This window comes from Phalaenopsis equestris, unplaced genomic scaffold (assembly GCF_001263595.1).
Source record: "Phalaenopsis equestris unplaced genomic scaffold, ASM126359v1 Scaffold000907, whole genome shotgun sequence".
NCBI classification, from domain to species: Eukaryota; Viridiplantae; Streptophyta; class Magnoliopsida; order Asparagales; family Orchidaceae; genus Phalaenopsis; species Phalaenopsis equestris.
Genome location: NW_018165346.1, coordinates 39568 through 63523, shown reverse-complemented (window position 1 = coordinate 63523; position 23956 = coordinate 39568). Strand labels below are relative to the sequence as shown.

General features: G+C 34.3%; 1 protein-coding gene across 1 annotated transcript in view; it reads right to left on the bottom strand.

Moving 5' to 3' along the window:
* The window catches only part of LOC110032288, a 38340-nt gene that overhangs the window by 4504 nt on the left and 9880 nt on the right, over positions 1–23956 (bottom strand). Inside the window, exon 2 of the mRNA XM_020735864.1 lies at positions 22518–22597. Coding sequence (XP_020591523.1) covers positions 22518–22597 — 80 coding nt within the window. The remainder of the gene's footprint in view (positions 1–22517; positions 22598–23956) is intronic.

The following is a 23956-nucleotide window of genomic DNA, read 5'->3' as shown; positions in this document are numbered from 1 at the left end:
CAGCAGCGGCTCAGAGCCAGTGGGAGCGCTTCAGCGCCCATTCTAGACTTCCAAAACAAAGTCATTGACAATTCAGTGCCCAGGAGTAGTGCCCCCATGCCTAGATACATTTGTTTCCAGTTTCGGAAGTAGAGAACGCGACAATCCAGTACTGATTCTATTGTTCAGTGTTTATATTTCAGTTTCGCTACAGGAAGACAAACGATCGTTGAGTAAATACAAACGAGGAAACGAGTACGTGATGTTAGATTTATATTTTGTCATGTGTGATAGAGAAGGGAAATAATTCCTGAAGTGTTACAAGAACTAGAGAGGCTTGATTGTAAAGTAATTTTTACCATTATCCTCATTTATTTAGAGTGATTTCTCGATGTAGTGTGGCTCCATGGTTTTTTTGTATTCCCGGATTTTTCATGTTAAATCATTTATTTTTTTTAATGTTTCTTCATTTGTGTGTTCCTGTTCAAAGTTTTTTTTTGGATTTCTCGAATCAATTTTCGCGCTTTAATCATATATCTCCCACAAAAATTGGTATCAAAGTGGGGTTTTCTGAAAATTTTGGTTTGAGCAGGACAATGACCGACGAAGCAAGGTATAAGTTGAAGAAGTTCAATAGTTCAAACTTTGCTCTCTGGAAAATGCAAATTGAAGATTTATAGTATGAAGAAAATTGTGTTTGCCAATAAATAGAATCACGAAGAAGTCAGTACCGATGAATATGGAAGAATGGTAAGTTCTTGATCAACAACACTAGGTTTGATCTAAATTTTATTATCCTCATTTGTTGCTTTCAAAATTGTGAATGAGAAGACTAATGTTGATCTTATATTTGCACTAACAAGAATGTATCCAATAAAAAATAAAATTATGAAGAAATTATTCAATATGAAGAGGGTGGATGACAGTTCAATAGTTGAATAGTTGAATAACTTCAAAACTATGACAAACAAGTTGTGTTTTGTTGGCATCAAGTTTGATGACGAGATTAGGGCGTTGTTAATCCTATCGTTATTGCCAGATAGTTGGGATGAACTAGTTCTTACGGTGAGCAACTCTTCAAATAACATGTAATCAAATTTTGATAATATTGTCGGGTTAGTGTTGAATAAAGAAGTTCACAATAACGCTAGTGGTGAAACCTCAAATTCTAATTTGAATGTTGAAGCTAGCAGTAGAAATCTGGATTGAAACACAATTTGAGAGGTTCAAGCCCAGGAGAGAAAATTCCAAGTCAAGAAGAGGAAATAACAAAGGTGAACGCTTAAAGTACGGGTTGAAAGATCACCTCAATGAGTGTGAATCTCCAAAGAAAGTTGGTGGAGGCCTAGATAAAAAAGTCTCTACAAAAATCTCCATAGATGAAATCCAAAGTGAGTCTTGGTTTGTCCATAGATATTACAAAATCATGGATAGTAGATTTAGGTTCCTCCTTTTATGCTTGTCACAACAAAGAGTTAGTTTAAAAAATACACTCAAAGTGATTTAGGGAATAGGTATTTGAGAGATAAAAACGCTTAAAATATTATTGGAAAGTGTGATGTTGATATCAGGTTACCAAATGGATCAGCCTAGAAACAGAATGAAGTTAAACATGCACTATGTTAAAAAAAAACATTGATTTTTATAGTCAGCTCGCAATATCAGGATATGTAACTACTTTCACAGGTGATTCGTGAAAGATTGTCAAAGAGTCAATGACGATAGCTCGAGGTATTAATGAAGGCACCCTTTATTTGATCAATGAGATGTTTGAATCCATTGTTTTTGCTAGAACAAAAGGTTAAGCAACTCTATGACAACACGGCTTGATTATATGCATGAAAAATGTATGTAGTCCCTCCTTAAAATAAACTTCATAGTGCAAAGTTTATAAATATAGATTTTTGTGATAGGAAAAAAAAGAATGTGACTTCTTTAAAAGTGGGTCCATGGTGAAATCCAAAAAATTGGATTTCATGCATACTAATGTATTAAGTCTTACTCTAGTTCACTCGATTGAAGGTTCTCAATATTTTCGCTTTAATTGATGACATATAAGAAAGGTATGAATGTATTTCTTGAAACATAATTCTAATGTATTTGATTTGTTTAATAAGTGGAAAATTAGTTGAGAATGGGAAATATTTGAGGTTGAACTGTCTTAGATAAGATAATTGTGTCAAATATCGTAATTAGAGGTTCAAGAGTTTGTGCTTCTAGAGGGATCAAAAATGAGGTCACTGTTCCAATAACACTACTATAAACTGGTGTTGTAGACGCATGTATAGAACCATCATAGAGCGTGCAAGAGTATGAGGTTGAATGCAAGCTTACCAAAGCAGTTTCAAACAGGAGCAGCAACGTTGTTGTTTCTTTGATTAATTACGGTCTACCAATACCTTCGAATGACGGCTTACCTAAAGAAGCTTGGAGTGGCAAAGAAGTAAATTTATTTCACCTAAAAGTATTTGGTTGTTCATCATATGTTCGTGTTGATGTAGGATCTAAGAGTAAGCTTGATTCAAAATTTGAAAAGTGTACTTTCATTGGGTATGACTCAAATTAATATGATTAATAATTATGGGAATATCAAAATAAAAAATTCATTAGAAGAAGATATGCTAACAGAACCCAGGATTTTCTCATCAGCTACTTCTGAAAACCCCTCCAAACATGTTAGTGATCTGGAAGATAGAGAAATTAAATGTGCTCAACCTGATGAAGCACATGAAAGCCCATATACACCAGCTTTTGAAGACAAGAGGTCCAATAGAATAAAATAAATGATACAAAGATATTCTTCAATTTTATATATTTATTGTTCACTTATGGTGGTGAATTAGAGTGCTATGAATAAATCACCCAAGTTGAAGACTCAAACGTATGGGAATTTGCTATGGATGATGAGATGCAACCTCTAATGTCAAATCAGACAATAAAATTGGAAGAATTGTCACATGGTAAAGAGATGCTACACAACAAGTAGGTCTACAGACTGAAAGAAAAGTTCATGATAGCAAGTGCTATAAAGCAAGGTTTGTTGTGAAGGGGTTTTGAGAAAATGAAAGAGTTGACTACACTTAGATATTATCTCCTATAATGAAGATGACAACTATCAGTGTTGTGTTAAGGTTAGTAGCAAAGAAAAACATCTGGAGAAGATGAATGTATATAGTGACTTCAAAGAAAAAAATTATACATGATGCAAACCTAAGGATATGAAGTTTCAAAAAAGGAAGATATGATCTGCAGACTGAAGAAGAGCTTTTATGGATTGAAGCAAAAAGCAAGAAAGTGGGGGAGGTTTAACAAGTTTATGTTAGACAGTGATCACAAAGTGTTAGGCAGATCATTATTGCTTCATTAAATCATTATTGTTTCATTAAACAATTTGAAAATTATCATATTGCTTCTTTTCTCTATGGATGACATGTTGATTTCAGAAGCAGATATGAAGATTAGGGAAATGAAGAAGCAATTATCAATAAAGTTTGAAACGAAGGATTTATATCCAACCATCAAAATCCTCGGCATGAGAATCGATGAGGACAAGGGTGCAAGTATACTGAAGTTGTCTCAGATAGAATATGTTGAGGATTTTGTACACAAGTTCAACATGAAATCAGTTTGAACCCCCTTAGCTTTCTAAGGAAAAATCACGTAAGTCTGAAAAAGAGCAAACACAAATAAGAAGAACTCTATATGAACATGTAGTGAGATGTCTAACAATTAGAAATTTGATGTATATGATGATATGTACAAGGTCAAATATTGAACATGCAGGGAGAGTGGTCAGCCCGTACATGAGTAATCCAGATAAACATTATTGGAAAGCAGTGATGCAGATTCTAAAATTCTTCAGAGGAACCGTCAACTAAGTGTTTTACTTTAAAAGAGCATGGGTTGATCTATATGGATATCTAGACCTTGATGGTAGAAGTAAAATATATCTTCACTTAAGGAAGCATAACAGTATGTTTGGTATCCAAATCATAGAAGGTTGTTGCATTATCAACAACAAAAACTGAGTATATTGCTATCATCGTGGCTGACAAAGAAATGATTTAGCTACAGGGCTTTATGACAAAATTGGACGAGCAAGGGAACGAAAAGGTTCATAGTGATAGTATGAGTGTTATTCATCTAATAAAGAATGTCGCATTTCATGCCAGAACGAAACACATTCAGCTAAGATATCATTTCATTCGTTCACTCTAATAAGATGGTTAATTATCATTGGAGAAGATATAAACGGCTTAGAATCCTGCAGATATGTTGACTAAAGACTATTATTGTTGAGAACTTAAAGTTATGCGTAACTTCAATCAAAGTTCGGGAAGATTGAGAACAAGGTTGAGCCACACTACTGTGCATTACTATGAAGATGGTACATTTTGAGTGGAATTGAATACATCTAGTCTTCAAGTAAGAGATTTTTATTTTGTGGAGCCTGATTGTGATAACTGGAGGATTGTTCGAGCATCCCAAAACGTGGGCTGGCGAGTCGGAGCTTGGCAACAGTGCCTCGACGCCAATGGGAGTGTTGCACACCCAATCTAGGTTTCCGAAAGATAGCCTTCAACAATTTGGCGCCGAAAAGTGGCACCCCCCATGCCCAAATACATTTGTTTCTAGTTTCAAAAACATAGAAATCAACAATAAAACATAGAAATCAACAATCCAGTGTTGAAGGACGGTGCTCATGAGCCTGTAACCGAATCTCTACAATTTGGTGCTTATATTTTAGTTTAGCTGTGAGAAGACATACTATCGATGTGACAAGATGAACGAGCGAGTGGTTGTTGGATTTCTATTTTCTCTCGTGCTATAGATAAGACAAACAATGTCTGAAGTGTTCTAAGAATTAAAGAGGCTTCAGTGTGGTGTAGTTTGTATTATTCTCCCCATTCTTCATAGTGAATTTTTTGAAATGGTGTGTTTACATAATTTTTTTTGTTCCCGGGTTTTTACACGTTAAATATTTGAGTTTTTAAGTGTTTTTTCTTGTTTGGAAACTTATGTTCAAAGTTTTATTTTGGATCTCTCGAATTAGTTTCCGAATTTTAATCATATAAATATATATATATATATAGACGCACACACAGATTTGTAAAATGAGGTGTTATATGAGTAAATACATAAGATTTAAAGCAAATTTGAAATTTAACACATCATTTTGGGTATTAGATATGTAAATATATCAAGATTTAAGTTATATATATTTTATAGAATGAGATGTTGTACATATAAATACATAAGTATTAAATAACATGTGGAGTTCTTATAAGCATTTGAATGATATGTATGTAAACCTCTAAAAATTTGTTATCACATATGTCAAATTCATAAAAATTGTTAGCACGTATATGTCAACTTCGAAACACAATTGTACAGATATTAAAAATTTATCAAGGAGGGTTGTCAAATGAAGCCTAGAAGTTCTCTCTGGCTGTGCAAACTAACCAAAAAAACATAGAGAAAATCAAACTCAAAATCCCTTTAATATGAACTTGTCACCTCCCAAAAGAGCTCTAAAGGGTGGTGGGCAGCCCAGAACTTGAATACTGTTTTTCGGCCCTACACCTAGTCGATGTGGGATTTTTTGTTCGTGACATTCTCCTCCACCCAATCACGTGAAGCCCTCGTCACGGATCGACTCCACTGAGGGTCCCACTGGACCATAGAGAGTCCACACACCTGGCAGGCAGTGAAGCATAAATGAAACTAAAATTTAATTCGAAAGATATTTTCGATCAGTTTTCTCACAAGAATATATGACCAACAAAACATAATAGAGTTTTCTAAAATCAATAGGGGCTACTTGGTTTAAAAATGAAGGAGAAGATTTTTTACGGTTTGGCAAGAAGAATCATGATAATCCACTTTGTTCTTGGTTTTGCCATGACTACAAGACTAATTTTACTTTCTTAAATTCAGCATTTCAAGAATCTCACATTAACCTTATTCTGAATAAATGCATAATCACTCGCACCTTTTATTTTATTTTTTTTCTGCCATCCATGAAACAATTGTTTAGATAACTTGACACAAGGAGGTAAAGTTCCAGAAAAAGGTTTAATGCACCTAACAAATATATATATAAATAAGATATGAGATAATAGAATGAAACTGCATACTGGAATGAGAAAGCTAAGGTGTGTCTTCTGCCTTGAAATCTATCTCAATTGGCCATGGACCTTCACATAAACCCCATGGTATGACTCATAAGGCATTTCAATAGTGTAGAACACAAATAAGTATGCTTTCTCTCATAAATCTCACCAAGAACATCTAATTCACACACAAGAGATGGTTTTGGCGAAACCAAGAGAGGGAGCAGGGCATATGCAAGGGGTTCGAGCAGGAGGGGAAGTAACGAGGGATTTAGGAATGTGGCTCCTCCTCTATGATCGGTGTGAATGAGGAGACTCTAGCCTTCTCATAATCAGGAGCTTATGTTAAGATTTTTTGTTTTTTTAATGGGATTTTGTCACGTGTTTTTTGCACTTAATGTTTTGGATTCATCTTTGACTTCCATTGAACTTGGCTTAATTTGAATGAGATGGATTTACCTTTGATTTGTCTTGAATGAAATTTCAATGAGATTTGCTTTGCTTTGATTTGATTTGTTTAATAAAATGAATCTGTTGTAATTTTGGGTTAAAAGTGTTTAGGATTTAATTAATTAGGTGAATTTGGATCATGACATAGATTAGTGGCTTAATTCGTGAAAATTAATTATTTAAAAGTTTTGTAACCTTATTTTATTTCAAATTAATTTTAATATCTATTATTATAATTTTATTAATCGATTTCTATTTTGTCATTTTAATGAAAATTTTGGTGGTTTTGGTTCCTTTTTATTTGGATTTTGGCTTTTTTTTTATTTAATTTTTATTTTGACTTTCAGATCAATTTTTTTGCCATGTGATTTTTATTTCTATTTTCAATTTTCAATTTTGATGAATCAGTCTTAATTTTGATTTTATTTTGAAGTTCTAATGAATTTTAATTTTATTTTATTTCAAATTTGGGGTTGATTTGATGATTTTATTTAAATTTAATTTCTTTTAATTTTAATTTAAGTTTATTTGATGATTTCGGTGAATTTGTATTTTTTTCTTTCACTTTAATTTCAATTTTGACTAATTCATAATCTTGATTTCAATTTTACTCTAAATTTATAATTTTGTTAAATTCATTTTTTGATTGGTACACTTTATTTTACCATTTCTTTTATTAAAAGATGAATCCTGTCTTGGCACAAGGTAAGCCTAATACCCAATAGGCTCTTTAAACTAAAGAGAAAATTATCTAAGGTATTTGTGAAGGAAATATGTAAAGTGAGAGCTCTCTAGAGTCAAATGGTCGCTTGAGGCATTTTCACTCCTATGGGAACTAAACTCTGAGTCTCAAATAAATTAACTGAAACCAGCTCAACCAAATGTCAAGGATTTGAAGTCAAGCGTATGAACCACAATGAGTTAAGAGATGTTTGAAATTCTAGCTTGGTATTGGTTCCACCACTAATCTTCTAGAAGAGCCGCTAAGGAAAACAATAAAGCTAGATCCTAAGCTCTAGAGAGAGCTATCATAAGATAAACCTCACAAAAAAATAAGGTCAACAATTCTCTCACACATTCTCAAAGCCCAAATACCATAGGAAGAAACTACATAATTTTGATTGAGTCAGTTTTGATAAGAGGCTAACTATGTCAAATTGGTCAAACCGCATCCAATGTAAGTGGATTCTTCCACACATTCTGAAAGCCTAAACACCATAAGATGGATGAAGATGGAGATTTAAGAGGCCTACTGTTGGAGGATTCATGATTTAAGAGCTACGAGTGACAAGGGATAGAGATCAAGATAGCAGCCAATCAAACAAAGAATGGTAAGAGCTCACTTTTGTTTTTATTTTTTGTATTTTTTTAGCTTATATTGAAAAAACATGTTTGTCTTAGTACATTTTTTGTGTGTTTTAATTTTTATTTTCAAATATAAATTTGACTACTTTTAAAAATACTCAAAAACATGTAAAAGATATTTTGAGTCTTTATAAAAACAACCAAGTGTGTCATAACATAAAAAGCATATTTTATTTCAACTTCAAACATATAAAAAAACAAAATAAAAGACAGAGCAACAACAAAGCCTTAATCCCACTACGTGCGGTTGGCTACGTGAATCCTTTTTCTCCATTGAATCCTTTTATTTTGTTTATAAAACAAAATAAAAGACAAAAAAAATAAAAACCCCAAATGGCCCCTAAGAGCATGATAACCTTTCACAATAATCAAATGAGGATGAAGAGAGAAGTCAATCACTCAAGAGGAAAAGAAAGAAGCAATAATTTTATCTCAATTTTCATCAAGCATCTCCTTATTACAAGCATCACCAGCTTCATAAAAATCCCACAATTCCAAATAAATGAAATAAAGCATAATACAATATGAACATGGCAAACTATTAATCATTCTTTTTTATAAACTTCATTGTAGAAGGATTGACACCTTATAATGCACTCACATCAATATGTGTGCCCAAAGCCACCAGACAGATCTTATTCGGGACATTCCTTCCTAAGGGATTATTAGAGCTACAGTTTGAGTGGATTGGATCATTCCACATTTCAAATTTGAATGAAACACTTCCATTAGAAATTTGATTGCCTTCCATGCAAAAGGAAAACTCAAACAATTCGTACAAATTGATGTCTAGAAATAGTTCCTAGATCAAACAAACAAGATTATTAACACTAAATGGTTTTTAAAAACAAGCTTAATCATTCCAACATGATTGTTACTAAAGCCATAATCTGAAGTCAATTCAGCTTTCGTCAGTGCTTTAATTTCATAATTTCTTGGGAATTTTGTGAACCCAACAATCTACAGGTTAAACAATAATCACAGATATTACAAGTAATATCACATGAAACTCAACATAGCTAAATAACTATATAATTCAGTAATTCAATTTCACGATAAATAAAAATAAATAACCTGCTTTTCCTACACATTCATCATGAGCCATGCAACAAGCATCAAGATCATCGCAGGGCTTCTCTCCAGGGCAACCACTCCACCCTACACCACAGAACTTTCCATATCGAATTCCAAAAGCTGACACATCACAGGAAAATTAAAGAAGATTTTGTCAGTCTTCTGAATTGCTCGGTATTTTATTCTAGGAAGAATTTAAGCAAGATAGATTGAATCCTATCAAACAGAACTTATCGAAATTTTAATCCAACTGCTTTCACAAATCCTAATTCACTCGTTATTGCTTAAATCCAATATTTGTTAAAGAGTTTCTCCTCTCATAGCTCCTAAATCCAGAAACAAACAGTCAAACAACTTTTTAAGAATTTAATCTATTAGAGATATCTGGATTTGTAATATCTATTAAATCCTGCTTAGTTATACCCAGCTGTAGCGAAACAGCCCTTAAAAAAAAGCGAGGTTAGAAACCCCAAACAGAAGAAAACAAAAAGGAAAAAACTCACTGTCACAATTCTCCGCGACGCAATATCTACTGCAACTTCCCTGCAAATATTACAGCAAAATGACATAAACTTGAGTCCACGACTCTTTATGAGGAATATATAGATATGTATACATACATATGTATACATACATATACATACATACACATACATACATATACATACATACATATACATACATACATATACATAGATCTTGTCACTAATGGGAAAGGAACCACCTCCAGCGGGGTTTACAATGCATGGGCGTTGTGGGCTATTCCACCGACCAGACATCTTTGCTGGTGTGATACACCAAAATAATGTGCAATTTTATATATACATTTTATGCTTAATTTTTATGATAATGCACTTTAAAGAAAGATATTTTCATGTTCTGTTGCAGGTATATCAATTTTAGGCAAGTGGAGCAAAAAGGAGAAAAAAGAAATAAATTTGGAGTCAAAATGGAGCATTTCAACATCCTGGAGCTAGAATTGGCACCAGAGGTGTCAGAAACTGGGGCTAGAAGTGCCATTTTACAGAGAAACGGCGCCAGAAGCACCAGAATTGGTGCCAGAATCCATAACAGTGCGAACTTTAGTAGGTTGGTGCCAGAGAAGAAATAAGACGGAGTAAGGTGGTTAGTGACTATTTTTGAGCAGTTTTTTAAGGCTCCAATCAATTCAAACACCCCATGGAGTGATTCAATGAATCTAAACACTTTGGAAAGACACTAGAATGAAGCGACTTGTCTCTTGGTGTGAAAATGTGTGCCTTTTAGGGAAAAAAAAGGAATTTTGAATTCCTTTGAAATAAAGGTTGACCCTAATTAAAAAGAGGAGTCTAGAGAAGAAAGGGGGGTGAGAGGTTTGAAGAGAAGAGGTTGGCGTGAGAGAGAAGTCTTGGGAGAAGAAAGTATTTTCTTCTAGAGTTGTAAGAGAAGAGAGAAGATGAGAGATTTCTTCTTCATTACATTTACAAGAGAGAATTGAGTGTGATTGTAAAGAGAAAAAGTGTTTAAAGGGAACTTCAACAGATTTGTTTGAGAAGGAGTGTTAGATAAGTTACTTTTTTTCTTTATTTGTTTTATAAACTTGTTTTTATATATATAATATATATTTTGTCGTCAAAGGCACCAATATATAGAGAGCTGGCGCCAGAGGCTCCATTTTACAATGAAGGGGCGTCAGAATCTAGAGCACAGCGCAGGCTTCAGTAGGCTGGCGCTAGAGGCGCCAGAGAAGAATTAAAACAGAGTAAAGCGGTCATTGACTATTTTTTAGCGGTTCTAGAAACTCCAATTAATTCAAACACCTCATGGAGTGATTCAATGCATCTAAACACTTTGGAAAGGCTCTTGAATGAAGATATATGTCTCTTGGTGTGAAGAGGTGTGCCTTTTTGGGGAAAAAGGAGGGAATTTTGAATTCTTTTTGAAATGAAGGTTGACCCTAATTAAAAAAAAAGAGATTTTAGCAAGTCAAGAGGGCGAGAGGTATGAAGAAGAGAAGTCAAGGGGGTGAGAGGTTTGAAGAGAAGTCAAGGGTGCCGTGAGAGAGAGTATTGGAGGAAGAGTTAGGTTTTTCTTCTAGAGTTGTAAGAGAGAGGAAAGGTGACAAATTTCTTCTTAATTACATTTCTAAGAGAAAATTAAGTATGATTGTAAAAAAAGAGTGCTTAAAGGGAACTTCAAGTGATTTGCTTGAAAAGGAGTCTGAGATAAGTTGTGTTTTTTCTTTATTTGTTTTGTAAACTTGTTTTTATATATATAATATATATTTTGTCGTTTCTTTCTCATGAATTCCGAGTAGTCTTCTTTATCATTTTTCCTACACTGAGATATGGTTTTGTGAAGAATTAATTTTATTATGTAAAGTTTTAAATGTCAATAAATTGTGATGATTTGAACTCTAATCTTCATTTACTTTTCGATCTAGCCAATTGAAATGTTAAAATTTGCTGAGAAACATAAAATCCGAAAGGGCTATGCTTTCTACAACAAGATAAGAGTCACATTCAATTTCATGGGTGAGAATATAGTCCCTAGAGTTGAGTACAAATGAATAGAGAAATATATTTTGATGGAGGAAAATTAGAGATTTTAAGTTGACAGATTAAAATCCCCAATTTGGTTCAGTTACTTCGAAACTAAAGCAAGATTGTTAGCCCTTAGGGGAGGGAGAAATGAGAGATCTGGAGTGGCAGTCAATATTCTCTCAACCTAACAACGGATTTAGGGACCAAATTCTGGATTAGTCAATGTTCTTCATGCACACTCAGAGGGTAAGGAATATGATTGCTCCTATTTAGCACAAAATAACTTTATATATAATTTTAAATGATTTTAATTACTTCACAACCTATAAACTCATTGTAAAGAAGAATGATATTTTCTTAAATTTAAACTCTTCGTTACAAAATTTTGTTTAGTCTTTATAAGTTTACATTTGAAGTTTAACAAATAGCATAATTAACCTAGTTTTTTTAACTGCATTTCATTTAGTGCAAATTAAATTTACTTTAGATTTGTTTTGTTTACTTAGGTTTTATAGTTTGAATATTGTGTTTGACGTTATAACCATAAGAATTTTCAACTCCCTGTGGGATCGATATTTAGGTCTCCATTAGAGCACTTTATTACTTGAGTGATACGTATATTTGCGTTATTATTACGGTTTGACAGCTTAAAGATTTTAAGATATAAAACTATTTTTCCTGAATTTATTTTTATTAAGATTAAACTGCATATTTACTATTTATGTAGTCGTGTGTGTATTGCAGTATTGAAAGACATTTACAACGCACCACAAAAACCGCGCAACAAAGCCATAGAAAAGTAGTAACAATAAAAATCCAAAAGAATGAAGCTAATAAATGATGTGGATGTCTACAAAATGTAAGTTATGGGCTTAATTAAATTCTCCCCAAAATACCCATTTCCACCTCCACCAAAAATCCCAAAAATTTCAGGATGAAAATTGGAAGAACAAGCTTACAAAGCGGATTCTACTTTATCAAAAAACATATTAAATTCAGTGACAACGAGAAGACTAAGGATTCACCTCCCTCAATTCACACAATTCTAATTAAATCAAAGCACTCTCAAACCTAAACATCAACACACAAGTACAAACAATTCATACCACAATAAAAAAAAATCACAAACACAAACTTGGGTTGCCTCCCAAGAAGTGCATAGTTTAACGTTCTCAGCCCGACAAATTCAGATATTTACTAAAGTTAACCCAACATTAAAATCTCATTTATCATCGTCTCTCTCCTCCTAAATAAAATTTTAAGTCTATGTCCAATAACTTTAAATATTTAACCACTCTTATGATCTTTAATATCAATTGCCCCAAAAGAATAAACTCTTACTATAGTAAATGGTTTTGACGACCTGGACTTAAGTTTTCTGAGAAATGATTTTAATCGTGTATTATACTGTAAAACCTCGTATCCAAGCTCAAAATTTTTCCTAAAAATCTTTTAATTGTGTCACTTTGTCATTTTCTCTATAAATTCTGAAATTTTCATAAGACTCATGTCTAATTCCATCGAGTTCATTTAACTGTAGTAACCTTTTCTAACCATCATCCGTCATGTTGTAATTGAACTCTATAACAGTCCAGTCAGTTTTATGTTTTAATTTCACTGTTAAGTGACAAGCTTTGTCAAATATGAGTCTATATGAAGATATTCTTTTAGTTGTCATTTAACCTCATAGTTAATTCACATTTTTGCACATCTATCATAGCTCGTCCAGTAGATAGGAAAGATCTACCTAAATATTATAAGCATTTATTTATCTTCCTCCATATTAAAAACAGTGAAATCAACAGAAAAGATAAATTTGTCCACCCTCTTAGATAAGTGATCGATCGATCAGCTAATTAAAGGGTCACAATAGTAGGAGACACCTCTCCTAGTCCTAACTTTTGAATATAGACAGTGGCATAAAGTTTACACTGGCTCCAAGATCACGTAATGTTTTGTCATAAAATCTCTCTCTAATTGCACAAGGGATAGTAAAGCTACCAGGAACCTTAAGCTTCTGAGCAAGTTTCTTCTAAATGATGGCACTGCACTCCTCGCTGAGTGTTACTGTCTGATAATATTTAAATTTCTTATAATAATGTCTTCCATAAACTTTACATAATCAGACATTTGCTCTAAAGTCTCAGCAAAAAAAAAAATAATAATCAGCTTCTTAAATGCTTCCAAAAATCTTGAAAATTGTTGATCTAATTTTTGTTTTTAAAGCCTTTGAAGAAATGGTGATGGTGGTTTTTTCAAATTAATTTTAGTTGATGAGATTGTTTTTCTAAGTATTTAGAAATATCTTCCATAGATTTTTTAGGTTCTATAGACTCTTTTTCAATTTTAACGTCTTTCTAAACTACATCCTCTAATTCTCCTCCATTCCTTAATTGAACAGCTTTTACATCCTCACTATTTTTCTCCTTAGGATTAATCTCAGTGTTGCTAGGAAGAGTTGTAGTGGTCAATTGCTAAGTGAGTTAGCAATCTGTCCCAACTGGTTTTCTATGTTCCTAATTGTTGCACCTTGACTTTCCAGTTGATTCTCCATTTGCAATAAACTTCCTCCCAAGACAGTTTATTTTCCATGAATTGTGGGTTAGAGTTAAATACTGGAGGATAAGAAAGTCTGTAGTTAGTACTACCCTAGTTATTCCAATTTTCTAATGAATTTGCTTGGATATTTCCTCATTGTTGGTTTACCCCATCAGAGTTGTTGTTCTAGTTAAAGTTATGATGCTTCTTCCAACCTGAATTATAGAAATTGGAATAAGAGTTGTTAGATCCATTGTTGATTGTATTTAGAGTCTCAAATGATGAAGTATTAGCATCAACCAATTGTCCAAATGAATTTTTCTCAATTTTTGAAGGTACTTAAGGTTGATTCATTAAAAATTAGTCTAGCATATAGCTGCTACCTGAGAAATTAAAATCGAAAGCACATCTGTGTCATGTACACTAGCTACCTTCATAGGGTTTACTCTCTCAAAGTCATTGAAAATTGTTAGTTGTCATCTTCTCAATCAGAGAATAAGTCTAATCAAATGGTCTTGACATGAGAAAAAGTGAGAACAGTCGGTCAATTGGGCAGTGCATGATGTGGGCACTTCTGAAGAAGCTCCTTATATAAAAAGTGAGAACAGTTGGTCAATTGGGTAGTGCATGATGTGGGCACTTCTGAAGAAGCTCCTTAAATCATTCTCAAGTGTCATATATTGACTCGCCTTTGTGTTGGCAAAATGAAGTAATATCATTCCACAGTTTAGCTATTTTAGAAGGTGAAAAAGACTTAGCTAGGAATTTTTTAGTTAATTTACCCCAACATCCTAATTGATTCAGGTGTTAATGAGTTCAAACACATTTTAGTTTTATTCCTCAGGAAAAAGAAAAAAAGCCTAAGTTTCACTGTGTCATTTGACACGCCATTATAGGGAAATGTAGCTCAAAGTTCTAAAAAAATGCTAAGTGTCAATTTAGATCCTTATATGGGGTTCCCCAAATTGATTATTCTGCACTATTTGAGTGATAATAGGTTAAGTTCAAATCTGTTAACTTCTACATCAGGGGTTTGCATACTTAAGTGAATTTCATCTGCCGTAGGATTAACGTAATCCCTTAATGCTCTATGCGTATTATGATGATCATTAATTGATTCTTGGGTATCTAAATTGATTTGTTGATTGTTCGTCCTTCCTTCTACAATTTCGTGAACTCTTTTCAGCTTTCTAATCCTCTTAATAGTTCTCTCCAGTTCTGAATCGTAGGGTTCAAATCCTTCATGTCCTGAACTACGCATCCACTAACTAAAAACTCAACTAGTAAGTTTCACACAAACACACAAAATAAACATAACAAAATTTTTAGAATTTTTTTTCCAAACAAACAAGCAATCACACACTAAGACTAATAATGCAGATTTCCAAATATAGGTCTGAATGGTTCAACTAAAATTCTCCTAAGTTAACTAAACCGTCGCTCCCCGGCAATGGGGCCAAAAAGCTTGATGCGGGCTTAAGTCTAAGTGCACATTCGCTCTGGGGTCTTACACAAGTGTGCGTATCATTTTTGTAATATAGGACATTTGATTCCAAGTTATCGAACCCACAGGGAGCAAGATTTTTAAGTTTAGGAAAAGTTATAGCCTACTAAATTCGTTCTTAGCTTGGACATTAGATTGGTTTAAAATTGTGCTAACTATTCCTACTGAATTACAAACTAATCTAAGAGATTTACTTCTACTGAAATTCTACTTAATATATTTGGATTGATCATAATCGAGTTATAAAGCTATCTTCTCTTGTAATGATCCAAGTAGAGTGAAGGAAATGAAAAATGCAAATTGTGAATGAGGCTGGTGACAAATGGGAACAACTCTCTTCTTTACCCTCTCTTGAGTGCATAAAAAATGTTGATTAAATTGGTTTTAATTCCTTAAACCCAATTTGAATCCATCAAATATTATTTCTCTAACATTTACATCTCCCTACAAAGTACTTTTCACCATACCCTATAGAGCAATGTGAATAACCTAGTTGTTCTTTCATAATACTCCCGAGTCATTATAGATCTCAACACATTTTATCTAATCACTTAGCCGGAATAAAAAGTAAATGAAGACTTGAAGGTTACTCATCACATTATAGATTTAAAACAATTTTAAAAGCATTTTTTCATTCCTACACTTCCTACTTAATCACCACGAGGGAAAAGGTAAAAAGTATACATAAAGCATTTAGAAAACACCACAGCATTTTTTTGAAATAAGTAAATCCACTATAGAATTGTGTTTATAAAAATATAATATCAAGAGTACATAATACTTAGTTTTCTCCCTTTACAAAGTGCTGAGAATGTTTCCTTAAGGATCACCTAGTCCCTTTGCTGCTTCCCTCAAGTCTCTCCTCACTTTACAATTGAAATTTTCTCCAATTTCCTCAAGTCTCTCCTCACTTTACAATCGAAATTTTCTCCAATTCCCTCACAAATGGTCTCCTACTCTATCCTACAACAAAAGCTTACCCTCTTCTCCACCCAAGAATCTTCCTTAGCACCCCCTTAAGATCTTTTAGAAAAGGTTGTCAAAACACTCCATAAAAGCTCCAATCCTCGGTTGAATAACTCCCCACATCGTGTACAGGAACTGCTAAAAACTACCCAAACAATTTCTGGCGTCAAACTATACAGTGCTTCTAAATCCAATATACTAAAAGTATATACCTAAATTATATGTACAAGCAACCAAACTAACGTGCAAAAGTATTACAAAGACACAGTTGACTACTCGCCGCGGTGCTTGTTACCCCTACATGGAAGGCAACTACAAAATATGAGCAACAAGCTGAGAGAAATAATTAGGGCTAAGATAAGATTTTCTATATGGAAAAGAAACGTGCATGCTCATATGAAACTATACATGCTTATACACAAGTCATAACATATTAACATAGTAGAGAACATAAAAAAACAGGTAGTACAAAAATCAAGACTAAAGTATACACATGCAGGTCGTAAGCATGAAATCATAAGTATGTTCTTAAGCAAGTTCATAAGTTTCTTATTACATGCAATCATAGAAATGTCATTTCATATTAATATCAATTCATAATATTGTCACTTCAAAATGTATAAGACAGCTAATTCAATGCCCTTTCATACACAGATCGTCAGCCTTTCCCAAATATCATTTAAATTATCGATAAAAGTTGGGCTTCCCCCATAATTAATAGCCCCCCTGATACTAACGATTCCCTGACTTTTAGTCATTGCCTAATCTCAATGGTTCCCAGAGTTTTATCTTCTTATAAATATCAGGAGTCAGGAATACTACATTCCTGCATAGTGTACTTGCAAGCACTCATGTAAAAGTTTACCTATAACATTCATTGTTACATTTAAATTATCATTCATGCATCCAACATATTCATATGCATAATAACAAGAAGCACAACAAATGAATACCTGCAGACAATTAATATCATAAGCATATCCATATGTATCATAGTATGATCATAGCGTCATATGTATCGTAAGAGAACTAAACATGCATTCATACATTCAATTGTAGATATCCATTTATAATATATAGGAAATTCTAAATGTGTTCCAAACTAAAAATCATATGAAAACTGATAGAAAATTATTTTTATTGAATTGGCACCAAATTATTTCAACTGACATGACGGAACAGCCCTACGACGAGTGCCCACACACTCGTCTCGAGCTCGCAACCTCGTATAGACAAATTGGGAATTCATAAGCATCGTAATAATTCATTAAATCTAGGCTCATAACATGCATTAATCGAAAACATAACTTTTTTGCCCAAAACATACCTTAAATGGGCTTCTCAGCATAAATTTACTTTTTTGAAATCACATATTTTCTCCCAAACTCTTCTTAACACCTAAATCTTCACTTCACCCTTGCTATTCTCGTGCTAAGGGACTCGTTAGGTATAATTCATTCTTTCGTCCGCCGCTCTCATTACCCCGCGTTCTGCGCTTACTCGCGGATTATTATTCCTCAGCCCCTCAATCCTGTCCCCGTCGTGCCCTAGCTCTGCGATCAAACTCCCCTGATCTCGACCCTCGATCCCGTGCACCCCTCCCCTCCCATTTCTCATCTAGCCTTAGGTGGTGGATCGAAAGTTTGAAACTTCGCAGGTATCCCTCTTATGCTTTATGATTTTGCACAGCTCCTCTTCCCTATAGAGAAATGTTATTTGTGTCGTTGCAGGTGATGGTATAAATTATGGTGAATTGGGCAATGTTATTACTAAGATGAGGTGATGGTATGAATTATGGTGAATTGGGCAATGTTATTACTAAGATGTGTTGGGCAATGCTATTAGTGGGAAGAAATTTTTTATCCTACGTTTTTGTTACAGGGATTTCTTTGTTGGATTTCTTCGTATTTAACTGTAGAGAATTTTTTGATCCTTCGTATTATTGGAATCCTTCGTCTGAAATTCCGCAGGCTCTTAAAAACATAATTCTTGTGATCGTTTTTTGTGCTGTCATATGAAAGATTTGTGAGGTATAATGGGTTTTTAAGAAAAAATTTCAGATGTTATGTGAATATATAGGTATTGGCTTATATGCATGCAAACACAAAACTTTATGTTTTTAAGAGGTGATGGAATTGTGGACAGCTCCTCCCCTGATAACCGGATCCAACATGCTACACTGCCAACAGTGATCGAGATACGATGATTTCACGGGTTGACAGTGTAGCTAAGAACAGACGTAGTCAGAGTTTGAAATTAAATATTTTAATATTTTTCATTGTAGTTGTAATTGTATTTATCTTTTTTCTATTTCTTCTGATACTCACGAAAGTGTGAGCACTGTATGTCATTTTTTGAACTGATCCGTGACGATTTCAGGATTCTTTATTATATACCTCTGTTCTCATTTTAGTTTTTGCAAATAGTTTCACCAAACAGGGGCATGAAGGTCATTTATCCAGCAGCAGCTATCAATAAGCTATTTTGAATAAGTTGCCTCAAACAGCAATCAAGTTTACTCTGATAATCTGCAAATTATCATATTATCAGAATAATTTGCTTATCACCAAATTATAAATAATCAACAGCTGCCCCAAACATACCCTAAACCTCATATACCTCCGACGACTACCAGAAATAGAAAATGCAAAAAAATGAGGTAAATGGTAAAATAAGAGGGTTAGGAAAGGAATGAGCGTATATCGAGAAAAAGGAATTCTTACCTTAAGATTTCACGCTGAAAGACTAAACCGTAGCCCGTGCCTTCCCTCTGTGCTGCTTAACCCCCCTGCTCACTCTTGCAATGTAGCAAGTCGCACGCCCAGCCGAGCTGCCGAGTAGCCGAGCTGCCGAGAGGGAGAAAGGAAGCGAGAGAGAGAGAGAGAGAGAGGAGATGGGAAGGAATCAGCCGAGCTGCCGAGAGGGAAAAAGGAAGCGAGAGAGAGAGAGAGAGAGAGAGAGAGGAGATGGGAAGGAATTTCGAACCTTTAGAGCCCTAAAATGTCCCTGCAACACACTATCATGCGCGCACGACTTATGTGTGTTGCTCATTCCCCACTTGCTAAGGTGGCCCGAGCAGCTACAGCTTCGTGGATGAGAATTCAGAAGAAAGGAGTGGGAGGCGGCTTTACACGTGACCCCTACCTCCCTCAGCCATTCAATGAAATCCAATGGTTCAAAAACACGAGATAGGTCGGCTATGAACAGTGCACATGTTGAAGATATGGAATTGGAGGACATTAGGATAATTAAGGTTTAATTAAGTTAATTAAATTGAAAAAACTCTAAATTGAATCCAATGGCTCAAAAAGACGAGATAGGTCGACTATGAACAGTGCACATGTTGAAGTTATGGAATTGGAGGACATTAGGATAATTAAGGATTAATTAAGTTAATTAAATTGAAAAAACTCTAAATTTTATATTCCTTAATCCATTCATAATTTACATGGTGTTTTATATCAAATTGATTGATTTCATACATTTTATAAAATTATTTCGATTAAATTCTGAGGATGCAAAATTTTTTGTTACTTTTTAAATAAGTCGAGCTTTACCTGGTTTCTAGAATTTGGGCATTATATCAAGTTCTCAGTTCAAGTGAATCAACCGTAATCAAGCCCATTTAAATCCCTTCAACTCCACTGAGATCATTCCAATCTCTCAATCTGAGTTTTCAATATCAATCATCTCACAAACACATACCGATATTGTAAAGTATATAAGCCCAAACTTTAATCGAGAGTATTCTCACGAGTCACTACTCTTGAGATGTAATTAACTGTGAGGGCTTCCCCTAGTAAAGATATTAGATCCCAGAATAAAAAAATTCTTATCCGTGAGGTAAGGTAGAAAACCTAACTGTATAGACCAATAAATCATGAAAATTTTCATCATCTGGTGATTAGATCCATTTTAAGGCAATATTTCAATCCCTCGAGATAATATATTATTCTTCGAATATCGTATCTAATCATTTAAATAGAGATCTTCTGTGATCTATGATGAATACATAATAGAAAATCCCGCCTATCGCATGTTATATCACCAATTATGCTTGCTTAATGAAACCCCTCACATGTTCAAATCAAGCGGAAGGCTTGCTCAATCGCTTTTCTGACATTGTGTGCAGCCCTCGTCTTTCCTTTTCCTCGTCCACTGTTAGTCGAATCTGCACAACAAAAAATAGATATTGATTTGTTCATCAAGGCCAACACGAAACACCAAATCAAGTCATCTTCCTCTTTCGTGCGCTTGAACATCTACATGTTCAATTAGCTTGATGCTAAAGTCGAGCCACCTTCTTGCTCTCAATTAGTGCTCTTGCATAAAAATTTTCTATGCTTTCGCTCCTCCACACGCATTAAAACACCGTCTTCCACCCTCGAGCTGCCCGAAAATCCCATCGATCACTCGTTGCTCAATCGCAAATCACACATATAGCGCCTCACATAGCTTACCCTCACTCACTTTCTCGTCTCCTCTTAAATGGTCACATAGAACCCTCTCTTGCTCGTTTCAACTCCTCGATAAGAGTAATGCCAGCATCACAAATACAAGCATTACACATGGAATAAATTTGAACTCTATGATCTTTCAAAACTCAAATTTGGCATATACACACTTGAGTAGGCTGCCTAGTTTATACTGGACAGACTCATAAATCTAAGTAAATCTGATCATCCTCCAAATATAAAGATTGAAATTGAAAAAACTAATATTTTTGTCAATTTTCAAAGTAATGAGTTTACCCAAATTAAAAATGAAGACTAATCGTAAGTCTTAACCCCAATCAAATCAAAAAAATAGATATTATTATGGATTAGGAACTAAACATCTTTAGATTTTGTCTAATGGTTTGTCTTCCATCGTACATATAGCCATTAAGGTCATTTAAAAATAAAATTCATTCAAAAATAAAAATTCGATATGGTCATCCTTATAAAAACACAATAATGTGTTCATCATACAGAACCAATGGCAAATTCTGTAACATTATGAATAATCAAATGAATTCAAGTGATATTTAAACAAATATTCATTAACTCATTCCTCTGCTTAGTATGCTCATTAATGCAAGATATCCTACCTTATCCATGTGTTCTAGGATACAATATGTAGCCATTAAGGTGTTTAACAAGCATGAATTTATTCTATTAACAAAGAACCATAGCAACCTCCTTTTATAAGAAAGCATCACCGAGATCATGACCTCTTAAAAGAAGATTTCTATTTGATTGAAATAATCAAAATGAAAGACTGATCACATCAAAATAGGCCTGTGAAGCAGGTAGAAAATAGTTTCCTGAAGAACAACTACAATAATCAAATCTGACCATCAACCTGGGTCAACAGATTTTTCTCAGTTCTCAATCCTAAACCAATCCATCTACTAACCAGAATGGCATCACTCAATTGAAAAAACTAATAGACCGCAGAGATCCATCACCAGCAGCAAGAAAGAAACCCACCGCATTAAAACCTTTCAAAAGCATCAACCAAAATTATGATATGTTACATTTAGAATTCGAAAACAAATACCTGCAATTAAAGTTCCTTTGAACTCAATTCCATTCAAGAAGTTTGGCTAAACCATAATAGTTCTATATCAAATGAACTTAACAAAATGTCTCACGTAAAATAGGAAACTAAAATCAGGACAGATGCTCATGCCATGAGAGTAAATACTATAGTTTGAATTGGCTCGGAGTATGTCCATTTATTGTTTATGAACAAGGTTTTAGTTTGGGTTAACCAATTTGAAGTTCGGGTGTTTTGGGTCAATTGGGGTTGAACAATGGTTTGGTTTGCTTAAGAAGATTGTTTGTCTTAAAGAGTCACTAGAAAGGCTTTGATTACCATTGATAATGAATTTAATTGAATTTGGTTCATGGACACCTTAATGGGGCTTTGATATGAAGCAAGCCCATTGATAAAGTTCCTGCTAAACACGGTGATGTCAACTAGGTAAAAAATGTGGAAACATGAACTTTATATTTTACAAACCTTGACAGTTCATCTACCTCCTTAGTCTTCTCCCGTGAGGCATCCTTATTTATAATTTCAACACTCTTCCCTGCAAGAAACTAAAGAGCAGAAAAAACTCAATAAAACATAGTTTCAGCCAATTTAACACAAAAAATAGCAATTCTATAATGAATATAACTTATAGAAGAACTGACGGAAAAAAAAATGAAAATGTAAGGTAAGAGCATGGAGGTCAGCCTACAGTTTGAATAGCAGGAACTTTCAAAAAAAACACACAAAAATAAATCAATGATTTGCTAAAAATTCAATGTACAACTTGGCACAAGATTAAAAATTGCCAAAAAAAAAATAAAATTGCCAAAAAAAAAGAAACTCTAGACTTCAAAGGCTAATAGTCAAAAAAGTCCCAAGTAGTACGGCAAAAATTGCCAAAAAAAAAAAAGAAACTCTAGACTTCTAAGGCTAATAGTCAAAAAAGTCCCAAGTAGTACGGCATGCCAAACAAAATTATCGTTGATAATTATTTGGCCAAGGTCCAAAAGTGATGGTACAAAGTCACTTATATGATGGAGAAGCAAATATGGGTATTTTAAGAGTCAAGCAGCCAGAAAGTCACGATAAGAGATATATATTATGAGCTCATAATTTTATTGCATTGTCCATATATATATATATAGAACCATTTATTAAAAACGATGTCGCCGGCGGTCAAGAACTTTGCTAGGGTTTCCAATGGAGATTTCTGTCGTACTTGATTCTACCACTCGAAGGAGAGGGGCTCGCAACTCGTTTCGTCGACTCTTGCTCTGGTCTGCATATGTGTCTACGTCGGTATCATCGGTCGCAAATTTTGGCTCGTATTTGCATCGGCGTGCGTTGTTGCGGTTGTGTCTTTCGTGTTTCGACGCTGCGCCTTTCCCAGATTCTGCGTCTTTCGTGTTTCGACAGTTTCGTTCCTTCTGTTTCGACGCTTCATTTCGCGGTTGCGTCTTTCGTGTTTCGACGCTGCGCCTTTCCCAGCTTCTGCGCCGGACAGTTTCGTTCCTTCTGTTTCGACGCTTCATTTCTTTTGTTTGCGTCTGCGCCCGTGCTCTCCGGCCCGACAGCAACAGCTTCGTTTCATCTGCTTGTCAGGAACTCACTGCAGGTGAACATCAGCACATCTCCTTGTTCTGATGGCACTTCCTTCTTCTTTGGCTGAACCGACAAAAGCCTCCTTTGCCCACGTGATGGGTAACCCTCAGGTGGAGTCCGCAGTGGTTTTCCCCTCAAGTTATAAGAATTGTCGCGATTATACAGATAATTGCCCTTTTGTTTAGAAGGGAAGTAGGAAAGGTGAAAAAGCATCAATCTTTTTCTCAGACTTAGAAATTTTTACCCTAACGGAAAAATTCAAATTTGATCTTATTGAAAAATTTCAGTGGGGGCACTCACCTATGGATGTTATCAGAAAGAGA